This window comes from Dinoponera quadriceps, unplaced genomic scaffold, assembly GCF_001313825.1.
Source record: "Dinoponera quadriceps isolate SergipeBrazil2010 unplaced genomic scaffold, ASM131382v1 scaffold629, whole genome shotgun sequence".
NCBI lineage: Eukaryota > Metazoa > Arthropoda > Insecta > Hymenoptera > Formicidae > Dinoponera > Dinoponera quadriceps.
Window position 1 is genome coordinate 557240 of NW_014554884.1, and position 12203 is coordinate 569442.

At 48.0% G+C, this 12203-nt stretch overlaps 1 protein-coding gene across 2 annotated transcripts in view; it reads left to right on the top strand.

The window, feature by feature from the left end:
* Nucleotides 1–3384: 3384 nt before the first annotated feature.
* The window catches only part of LOC106742385 (dopamine receptor 1), a 97844-nt gene continuing 89025 nt past the window's right edge, over nt 3385–12203 (top strand). The window contains exon 1 of one of the 2 annotated variants that reach the window (XM_014615274.1): nt 3385–3477. In XM_014615274.1, the coding sequence (XP_014470760.1) occupies nt 3430–3477 (48 nt within the window). In that variant the 5' untranslated portion in view covers nt 3385–3429. Of the gene's footprint in view, nt 3478–4525; nt 4546–12203 lie in introns of those variants that run through there. The other variant, XM_014615275.1, reaches the window with a different exon arrangement.

Here is a 12203-nt window from a genome sequence, read left to right on the forward strand (position 1 = left end):
ACTGTAACACGGGAAAACACTCGCGCCAGGTTCCCGAAGATTGGAAAAGCTCGTTGAAAGTAGTACGGCAGGCGAAATTTCGTCTCCCCGCCGGTTTTCCATGTTACCACGTTTTAGCCCGACGCTCTTTGAGCGTGCCGACCGCGCGTCGCGATGTCTCATTGTGCCAGCCGAGGCGTGGAATATCGCGCGCGAGAATCGCTCTCGATGGAGCGTCGCACGTGTCGCGCATTCACGTGTGCTCGGAACATTTCCGCCAAGGTAACTCGTTATAAAGATGGCTGCATTTTACGGACTCGGTCGCGGCCCTTGACGCTCCAATCGAATCATCGAAAGGCGTACGATTCACTGTACAGTGAAAAATACGCCACGATCTCCTCTCTCTCTCGCTCGCAATATAATCAAGCGGCCGAACGCTGACATTTGCAGAGATATAACTTGTCGCACATATATCTATCCTGCTCGCCTCGCTATTATCAATCAGACCCCGACGGGCTGAATATTTGACGGCCTTGAGGCGCGTTCGTTTGGCGTATCGATTTTTCCTCCTGATTACTCGACCCCGCGAGCGGTTCTGATTTGTGCAGTATAACCAAATTTAACGGGAAGGGACTGACGTATCGAGGAAAGTACATAAACCTACATACCGTCCGGGAGGCGAACGTGCGCCGAACGGATTTCGCGCTGAATGGCGAGGAAACGTGACGGCGCGTACTCTTGACGTTTCGCGAGCGAGCGAGCGTGCACGCACGCGAACGTCGCGGGTCATCGAGCGGACTAATTTCACTCTTGATCTCGCGGCGTTAGTTCTGCTATCGACATTCCGAGCCCCGAGAGCTCACGTTAATTCCCCGAGCGCGGATACGCCGAAGAAATATCTCGGTCTCGACGTGGGTCGCTGCGTTATACGCTCGAACTTTCCGCGAAAGTGGCCGATGTCGATAGCTACCTTTGCTCCTTTCTCTCCCTTCCTCCTTAATCTCGATTAATCTTGATTTATCGTAAGATCTGCCACCTGCCTCGTCGCGGCGCCGATATTATCGCGATACTACGCTACACCGCCGCTCTACACACACGGGTCCAATTACAAGCAGTTTAATTAGCCTTCTTATGGTTTAATTAATCTATGATTATTTAATGTGTCAACATACACATGGAGGAAACGCGGAGAAGATTATTCTCTTCTCTCGCGACGGTGTTTAATTATACTCGAGCATAGCACCAACGTCGACGCACTATTTTGTTCCAACAGCTCTGAACTGTTCAAGATGTAAAATTGCACACGGAAGAAAAGTTTCATCATATCAATCAAAAAGGGAACAACCATATGCATTTTGGTTGAAGGAAAACATTTATGGTCTTTTTTTTCCGTGCTCGTTCGTCAACAAATTCCGACATTTTCGACTGGCTCGAGGACGGTTAAACGAACGCTTTGACGGAGATGTTCGACGTTAAGACATGCAAATTCCGAATGACTGCGGGCGGTGGGTTTGCGCCTCTGCCGGTTCCGGATCGATGTCTCGCGATCACCAGCGGCGCTTCTACACGGAGAATACGCTTCCAATATCTATTCATAGCTCACGAAGTGGTTTGACAGAGAAAGAGAGAGAGAGAGAGAGAGAGATAGACGAACCCTTTTTCCCTCCGAAGCGCCGGTCCGTTTTTTCGGTAATACCCACCCACGAAGAGGCTTTCGGGCTGCGACGAGGATCTTTGATCGAACGACGAAGGGTCGCCGTGCGACGCGGCCTCGACACTCTTCCAAAGGCTTATTGTCTCGTTTTGTAATCGTAACGCGCTCGACGAATCGACGAATCGCTCGTGCCCGGCTATCAAGGGCGCTACCTTTCGCTTTTCTCTCTTTCCCTCTTTCTCTTTCTCTCTTTTTCGCCGAAACTACAGGGGAAATACATCAGCTTTTTACGCGATGCACGACGACGAGAAAAAGAAAGGGAGAAAGGAGGATAGAGAGAGAGAGAGAGAGAGAGTCTATTTATTTATCGGCGCGTAGAGTCGCGCATTCGACGGCCAGAGGGCAATCCGCACTTTTTGCGTGAAAGCAAACCCGACGTGACGTTGCGGAGATTTACCTCGAAGACGCGGATTTATGTTGCACGCACGCATCTCGAGAACGACGGCGCTTCGGCGAGATTAACAGCCGCGGCGCGCATGAATTATCGAGCTGTTTGCGCCTCCGGCGTCGATTCGCGCACACTTCCCGCCCAGTTTTAACGCAATCGCAATAATTTCCCGCGAGCGAGAGCTTATTATCGCTCGAGGTTGAAACGGCGTTGAAAAATTCCGGCGCGTCGAGCCTACCGGGACGCGTTTCTCGGCTTCCCGCCCACACCCGACCACTCATCCAACGTTGGAATCGTTCCGTTCGCGAGGAGTGATGGATCGCCCGCGCGTATAACGTCGGGGCTCCGCAATGAATTCAAAATTATGCGTTTTATCGTTCCGCGCGCGGCCCGCTGCTCTGTTTTTTTGTCACGTGGGCGATTCTTCAAGCGACGCGATAAGAGCGGCAGAGCTCATCCCTTCGGTTAAGAACTGTATTTGTCGGGTGTGCGGTTATTTATGACACCAGCATACATCTTTAATCTACCGATCCACGATTGTTAGGGGAGAAATTACGGGGAAAAGAACCCACCGGATCTTCGGAGCTTCTTGCGCAACGATATCGGGGGAAGGATTTTTGAGGTCCGTGTTTCGCGAAAGAATCCGAGAAGAAACGTTGTTTCACGCTCAAGCTCCGTGCCACGATCGCGCATTCAAGGGGACACTTGGAAACTTCGCCGAGAAAATACCGATTTTTTCCCCGCAAAATTTGTCTTCTTGGTTGCGGTGAATTGTAAATGCTGTCGCACAAGGTGAAGGTATACGCGAAAATGAATGGAAGCATATGGGCGCGTCGGACTTGTACGCAAAACCTCCGTCATTCTTATCCGTCGCACAGTCCCTCTCGCTTTACCCCAGAATCTACACTTTGACGACTAAATCGCCCTTTATAAGCGGCACTACTCAGTCGAACGCGTTAATAAGCGAGCATCTCGAAAGAACGGCAATTATAGTCGTCCTTCGCGCAGCGACCGCGGCGTATGTCTCGCCCGACATCTCGCAGCCGCTTCACCCCCAAGGCTCTTTTTTTCCCTCCCGACAGAAAAAGAAGGTGAGACAGAAGGAGAGAGAGAAAGAGAGAATGAGAGAGAGGGAGAGAGATAGAAAGGGCGAAAGAGAGAGAGGGAGGGAACGACAGCGACGTGTACATGGTAGTTGCACAAGGGTGGTGGATGCTGAGAGGGTTGGTGGGGGGTGGATTCGGCTGGGGCGCGCGCGATGAGAACTTCGCTCGGGGTGCGGGAGAGTCAGTGCGCGGCGAGGCGCGCCAGCTGCCGCACGTCATGATTCTACCCCAGGTGAGCGACGATGTACCCAGACACTACCACCCCGTTTACCGCAGGACCGCCGGCAACCGTGAATATATATATATATATATACACTACAAATGATAGTCCCACCTGTGCATGATGAGTGTCGACGGCATTTTTCTGTTGTTGGTTCACATTTCGTCAGCACGAAAGACAGCGCAGCATGAGTCAGTCGTTCCTCTACCTGCCCCCCCTCCCCCTTCTCCCCCCTCTCTTTCTCTCTGTCAACGGAGCTCTCGCTCAACCTTACCCTATCCCATCCCCCTTTTTCTCCCCCTTCTCGTCATCCTCCTTCTCTTCTCGTCACGACACCCCGCCTCTCTCTCTCTTACTCTCTTTGTGTTGTTACATGTATACGTTTACATTGACATGAAGAATACAATGCTCCAGGAGATTGAGAAACACGAGCGGAAAAGCGGTGCTCCCAGTGCCGTATGTCCACGTTCGCGCGAGTATCGCAGTGACAGAGATGTGAGAAGCGACCGGCATGAGATTTCGCGGTATCTCCCGTGTCCTCCGTGTGTCCCGACGCGTGCGGGGAGCGATCTCGGGTCGCCCTTAAATTCGAGAGAGAGAGAGAGAGAGAGTGGGTGAAGAAGACCGGAGGAGAGACGTTACGACGAAGACGTCGGGTCCGGCGAGAACGAGCTCATTAAGTGACGAAACCACCAGATTGTGCCTCGAAGTGAGAAAGATCGTTCCTCTCTCTCTTTCTCTCTCTCTCTTACACACACACACATATATATACACATGTGCTAATTATACACGTTCACACAGTTGTTTTGTGATCTTACGCAGCTGATAGTGACGGATGAGATAGCCGCCGGTGGTTGGTATCGTGAAGCGGCTGCGAATCATACACGCACACGCACATCGTCGTTGCGTAAGAAGCCAACGTAAAATTCGACGTGTCGGGGACATACTGAGAGGAAAGTGTATCGATCCGTCCGAAAAATCGATCGGCGAAATAGCTTCCGCGGTCAAAATTATATGCTATATATGGATTGTGCCGCGTCTATGCGATCGTGCGGGGAAAAGAAAAATTGTGACTTCACCGACCGAGAAAAATCGAACAGAGTTATTGGAATTGGGGGCGGAGTTTATCGATTCGACGGTGAATTTCCACCGGCAGTTCGTATTTTTTCGCGAGTTTACCCGAGTTTCGCGACTTTTTCGAAACTTACGCTACGCGAAACTTACTTTCTCTTTCTTTCTCTCCTTCTCTCTTTCCACTTCTTTCTCTCTCTCTCTCTCTCTCTCTTTCTTCTCATGGACTATTTCGCGAGTCGGACTTCCTGCGAAAGGCTTTCCTATCGCCGCAACAGGTTCCGATGCGTCTCGGTCGTCACGGTTATGCTAATTCTCCTTATCCTGCTTTCGCCTGCAGGCTGATCATCGGCGACCGGTCGTAGTAAATGAACTTGTCAAAAGTCGGGAAACTAGAGTCGCGTCTCGAGGAAGTTGATTGTCCGCACCCATTACGCTTCATTTTTATCGCCGTCCACCCGCACATTGTCGTGTAATTTTGCATGTCTCCCTGTCGCTCAGAGATGCACAGGAACCGTCAGACTCTGCTTTATCATTTTTAAAAATGGCATGGTTTTGCATGGTTTTTGCATGCGAAGGGAATGCCGAAAGCGACAAGAGTGCTTCAGAACGCACGAGTGAAACGTACATATTTATACGATAAATCTACTTACCAGCAACGCGTAAAGTACCGTGTAAAATAATTAATTAGCTCGGAAATCCGCGAGTCTACGGTAGAAAATAGCCCCTTCGCGAAGTTGGGATATAAATCTGCTGAAAGTTTCAGATATTTTTCCGAAGGGCCGCGCAACATAAAATTCTCAAGATAATCCTAAAGCAAAAACTTTTTTACAGCCGTCATAAAGCACTGCCAGGTGATTGTTACTGTATTTTTAACTTCGCATTTAACACGTCTATACACAGTAAAAAAATTTATGTTAATAACGGTCCATTGAAATTTTCATGTTACCTTAACAAGGTGAATATATTAAAAAATAATGTGCTCACAAGGTGAGCACTAATTAATTTTACACATAGTTTTTAATATATTCCGTATATATTGCGTATATTTTAACCCTTTGCACTCGAGGGTTCCGGAGCGGAGCCATTTAAAATTTGTCTTCAAACTCGAGGGCTCCGCTATGGAGACAATGCAAATAGCAAGAGCGGAATATCCTATACACAATAGTTTTTACGATTTGTCTTTGTCCTTATGTTATGAACTGAAAGTTATTTGCATTGTCTCCATAGCGGAGCCCTCGAGTTTGAAGACAAATTTTAAATGGCTCCGCTCCGGAGCCCTCGAGTGCAAAGGGTTAATATCCCGTGTTAAAATAGCACAAAAATTTCAGTGGACCGTTACATAAAATCTTTTACCGTATAAATTTTCCGTAGCGTAACGATAATTCAACACACCCCGCAACAACTCCGAAAGCGAAAAATCCCCGACGTATGCTCGCGTCGGTACTTATTCTCCCCCGTCCCCCAATCGTCGCGAGCGTGCTGTGTTTTTCCCCGCAAGAAAGCTTTCTAGACCACGAGCCGTAACTGTCGTGAGAATGCAGTCGCAAGAACATTTATTCCGCATCGTAAAGAAATCTCTCCGTAAGTTTACGTAAAAGGCTGCGAAACATCAAATCGTCGTGCAGCGGAATCCACAGCGTTGCACATCCAAAGGTCGTTTTACCACAGCGTGAAATATGTAGTAAGACGTAAGCAGCGAGCTAATTGACCAATTGCATTCTTACGGTTCGAGAATAATCGGCTGTGGTCGGTCAATTAGTTTACTATGCTTATTGCATACATTACGTTATTGTGGAACGGTATTAAGACCTTTCTCACGTTCACGAGATGTTCTCACGGATGTAGAACGCAGTTGCGCGCCGCGGGCAGGTACGAGCGGAAAAATCGCGTAACTCCGGGGCGAAAATTCAATTACGCGGGACATCGGTTAAAAGAGAAACGCCGTGTATTCCGCTGCGCTTCAATGCCGGGAAGGAAGGGGGGTAGGGTCGTCGTCGTCAGATTCCGTGGCTGCTCGGCGATTCGTTAAAGTTGCTTTACGGCGGAGGCGAAGTTTAAGAGGGCCTTTAAAGCGCGACTCGGCTGAAACTCGAGCGGAATAACCGATCGTTCTGTAGGAGAGGTGAGGAGGTATGAGAGTCCCGGATGTGACTGACGGTGCAATTAATTCGCCGAAGGATCAAATTTTTAAAAGATCGACGAGTAGTTGTTCCATATTTTACTATCAAATCTGATTGGCACCGCCGATTTCTGTGTCAGCCAACCGGACCGTTTTCTCCGTGTGTGGATACGGAATATCGATACTTCTTGCTCCTCTGCGCACTCCTAATTCACGACGTTTTATAACATCTCATAACTCTACTGCTCGTTCGATCTCTTACCTCGATACATACAATATTAATTTCCTTAATTCGAGCTGCGTTATCTCGCCGCGATTACACAGCGGCAGTCGTCAATTCGGGGGACAGGGAATTTCGTAAATTCCTTGGCCGTCGCTGTACAGACGCTTGCTCGTAACTAATTGCACATTCTCTTTTACCTGCGAGTCGTAGTCGAGGTTGCTCTTATCGTTCCTGGTAGTGGCGTCTTCGCTGTCTGGGGTTCGCGTCGTTCGTCCCGAACAACGGTCTGGCGAAGCTCGAACGCGTTCGGCCAACTTACGGACGGTTCGTGCGAAATGTGACTTTCGTACGACTTTCAAATCTCGAAAGGTTCGGGGACGAAAAAGAACAAGAGAGAGAGAGAGAGAGGGTTATTCGTTTTCCCTCCGTGGCAGAGGGTAGATCGTAATGTCACTCCATTAAAGCAATTACAAGAATGTCCTTTAGAATGCCTGCCGGCCTCGGGGCATTTTTCTCTTTAAACGACGCCATCGTCGAGGGTGGAGGGAACCATCTTGCGTGCGCTTCAACGTCTCGCGTGCAAAGAAGCACGGAATTCATTTCGAACGCGAAGATTATCTGTATCGCGTCGTGCGATACGCGACGAGCTATCACGTCGGAGGAACACGTAGTGACGGGGACGTCCGTTGCGACGACGCGACGATAATTAAGCCCGGGCTATTTAACGAACGGACAACGAACGGAAACGGGTGAAATGCGCTTTTCTACCCCGCTGCCGTATAATTGACGCGAGTAGGCGGGAACTCCCTGAAAAGAGGAGTTCTCATCGGCTGACGTCATGTGTGGTAAACAAATTAATACGTTTCACTGTATCCAGGGAGCGGTGCGTCTCTCCTTCCAGCTCTCTCTTTCTCTCTCTCCCCCCCCCTCCCTCTCTCTCTTTCTCTCTTTCTCACTTTTTTCTCTTTTCTGACAAAACGCTCATTAAAACTTACACAGTAGAACAGGAACGTCGCAAACGTTTCTGTTTTGTACTCGGACGGGCTGCAAAAAGTCGCTATGTTATGCGCTACGTCCAGTAGCGCGCATGTTACTTGCAAAAAAGATAAACGCGAGCGGCCAAAAATTGGAGGCTCCGACCGTTGGCTGCGCATCCGCGCTGATGATCGTGAAGATGAGCATTCGGAGGAGAACGGGAAGTAAAATGTCGCGGCCGCGTGATTAATTAAAAAGCATTTAGCAGCAGAGATGATCGCGCTTTGCCGGCACTGTAATGCGACGGTAGACGGACGCGAGCTGCGGTTTTCTTTCGGGAAATTAAAGCGCATTAAAAACTTTTCTTGACGGTTACCCGAGGGCCCGCATTACGAGGCATCGTCGACGGTTCTCTCTCACGGCGGAATGAGAAATTCATTTCTCCCCCGCAATGGGATCGACAGTATATTATGAATAAATTGGTATCGCGATGGTTGCGCGAGCGCCGGCCGAGGAAAATCGCGACCGCGAACCACCCGGGGTTCGAAGGAGAGAGAGAGAGAGAGAGAGAGAGAGCTTAGTGTGAAAATCGACGATATGGAATTTAATCTCCACTACAATATTTTTGCGGTTCGCGATCACCTGGTTGTAAATTTTACAAGGGAACTTCTCGAAAACGCGCGCGCACGACCGAACCTCTACGAGAGAGTTTCTCGTTCTCTTCCTTTTTCTCCGATGATTTGTGCCAATAACTTTTACAACTACATACATTTTTCTATCTTATGCACTAATTTAATTTAGATTTAGATTTAAATTTAAATATATTTTATTTACAGCTTAATCTCTCTTTTCTTTTATCTACATACATTTTTTGCAAGTTACCTTAACTACTCCCGTGCATATTTTTTAACTATTCCTTTGCGTTATTTTAACATAAAATTTAGAGTGGACTTCTGGGACATACAAAAAATGTAAAAATTAACATTTTATTTTTTATTGTGTACTTGTCCTTAGAAGGTTTGCCCTAGGTTGAAATAAACGCCGTTCTCTCTCTCTCTCCCCTTTTCTCTTTCCCGCTGACGGGACGGAATTCTAGACGGCCGACAAACTTCGCCTGAAATCTCGGTTGGATTATAATCGCTTGCATTTTCCCGCCCGACGGACTTGCGTTCTCGGCGGGAAATCGCGCGCTCATCTCGTTTGCGGCACCATCGACCTCGCGAAAATAGACGCGGCGAATAATACAGATCTCCGCAAGAACGACGGGCGTCTTTCAGGCTTTCACGCCTCGCTCCGATAGTTCCTCGCGCATTGCGAATTCAATCTCGGGCTGTAATTCCGGGCTGTAGTTCCGGCAACAAGACCGCTAGCTAATTTGCAAACTAAGCTGTAACTAAACTGTAAACTGGCAATCTTGATTGGTATTATCGCAATTTTCTTATGTCTAGGTTGTAATTGCAGCGTGCTACGTAATCATTGAATACACGTGTCACGCCAAGTGTGTGCGACAAGTGTGATCAAACATTCATCATAATTCATTTAACAACTTTAAATTCTACAACTTGAAGTAAATCTTATGTAAAAGCTATCATTCCAAAGAGATTTTGGTGAACGGAAAGTTGCTTCGTTTGGTACCGAGAATCTCCCGGTGCGTGCGATTATTCCGGCACACCTTGTACATCGTGCAGTCTAATTAGAAATTAAGACCGCGTAATTATAGCGGGCTCAGATTTACGGTGCTATAAATACGTAGAAGTGATCTCTGTGTTTATCGGAGACAGGATAGTTGCTACTCCCGTATCTCCCGCATCCCCATGTCCCACTGGAGTTCCGAACTCGCGCGAATTACACCGTCCTCGAGCCTCCATCGAGTCGCGTCTCCAATTTTCCTGGACTTCCTATTATCCGCAAACACCGTCGCGCGCTCGAAAAGAGCGATATGTGCCTGCGAAGATTAAAAGGAACAACCCGCGTGTCACGAACAGAACGATCACCGACGCGAGCAATTGCGAATCGCGAATAAGTTAACGAGGTGGTGGCTGCTCTTAGGAACGTATCGTAATGACTCGGAGAGAGAGAGAGAGAGAGAGAGGGAGGGAGAAATCCCTCTGAACCCTCGGAATTCTCTCATTTTGATAAATTGAAATTTCTTCTCGAATTTTATAGCCTCGTCGGTGCTCCCCTTCTCTCTCTCTCGTCTTGCCGAATCCAATCGGATAAATCGGGTTTGGATCGGGACGAAAACTTTGCTCGCGCTCTACGCTTGCGACTTCTTGTGAGTTTTCCGACAATACTTTTAAAGCTATCGAAGTGGGTGATCCAAGTGCCCTTCTCGATGCCCTCGGGAACCCATCGGTTTGACATCGCGACGTGGAGAGAGAAAGAGAAAGAGATAGAAATAGATTGAAAGAGAGCCGCGAGAGGAAAACATGAAATTTCGTCGGAAATCATAACACGTGGACTCCGCGTGTGTTAAAAATAATCTAAGGCCGAGAAGTAAGTACACAGTAAGAGATATTTTGTGCTTGTGTTAAAGACGGTTTGTCGAAATTTTTGTGTTAAATTTTTAACATATCCGCATATTAATTTAACATATTACGTTTACGTTATCTTAACATTTTGTGTTGCGTCGACGTATTCAACGCGTGCAAATGTTAAAATAGCACATTAATTTTGCGTTAATTTTTGACACAGTACTTGCTACTTTTCAACATATTCGCCTTATGTTAACACACAAATTTGAATGCACCGTTTGGGACGTATGAAATATGTCAAATTTAACACAAAATATTTTACAGTAACGTGTACCGAATACGTTCAACGACAGCTTCACGACGCGCCACTTCGCGAGAGGTCGAAATTGTTACAATTGTGGTGACCGGAGGGGACTTTTTCCCGCGGGAAGCGGGATTTCCCGCGGACGACTATACGTTTTACGGGGCCGTATATCGGCACGCTCCATCTCAGGTGCCTCGTATTTCGCCGGGAGCTTTGTTTAATCGCCGTTAACGTGTAACAATGTAATTAGCGATCGCGTATCTTCGAGTGCGCGAGCTGGAGCGAGTTAGCTGACGCGGAAGTCTTCCATCTCACCCCCGGGGAGATCCGGAGCGCGTGCCCCGGCCGATCCGTCCGGGAGATTCGCATTCTGACGAGGCGGATTCTCGCAGCTTGTAGCTTTTTCCGGCGTCGTCCCGCGGTCGTCCTGATCGAATTTAGATCGCGGCCGGCTTTGCGAAGAGGTCCGGCTCTCCCGTCTCGCATGGCCGCGTCCCTATCCGAAAGAAACTTCTCGCACGCGATCGATCCGGCGGCCACGTGCGACCCCGACGACGCCATCGAGGCACGCGTATCTTCGCCGGGAACGTCCAAGAGCGAATGTGCAAGTTCTCCCCTAAATTTCGCGCGTGTTGAACTTTCGACGGCGGTGTAATGGATGTACTCCGGGAACGCGCCGCGATGGACCGAGCTTCGGCCGCGCTTCAGGTCTACTCTCTCAGGCCGAATCAGCGAAAGTGTCACTGACTGGATCAGTAAAACAATATTTCATCAGTATTATATCAGTAAGACACATCTCACGTCGTAAATTGTATCCTGAAAATTAGAGCTAAGTTTCGATTTGAGCCAAGTTGCAAAATAAACGTTCTGCTGAAACGTGGCTATTGACAGACCTTTTTCAATGGAATTTTACCGATTTGCAATGCTGTACTTATAACCGCCGGTGACTACTGATTGTTTTTGAATGACAATACTGATTGCCTTTAGAGAGGCTTATTATAATACCCTCTTCACGACGCGATACATTCTTATCGGCTCCTCCGTGCTGTGTCTTGCCTCCCCGACGGAGATGTTAATGTTTAACGTGGGAATCTTATCGCGATATCTTCTAAAATAACAAATGGTTACCCATGACAAATGGTCCCCGCGACTATCCGCTGGAAGATTCCTCCGTTCGTCTTATCTCTGCTCTCGTCTTATCATCTTGCTCGTTGCCTCACGGCATAAACGAAGAGCAATTTGGTGTTTTCTTCCATCGAACGATGCCGCGGAATCGCGATCCCAACAAAAAATATCGTCGCGACACTTTTCCTTTGACTGTTTTGAGCGCTCTTCGCGCGGTTCCCCGCGCTGTCGAACTCTCCAACCCGAGTGGAAATTTTTACGATGATAGTTTGCACATATTTATACGGCTTATAGACCGATGGAAACTTACTTTGACGATACTGGTACTTTTTAACTTCTCTTTCGAACCTCTAATTCTACAGACTGAATTTTAATGTTGTCTTCAACAATCCATTTTGACGCTGAAACAACAAAAACGGAAATTTAAAACATCCGAATCAAAGGCGTTGTATTATATTATTAGAACAGAAACTGTGTATGTGTGTATGCGCGAACCTATTTC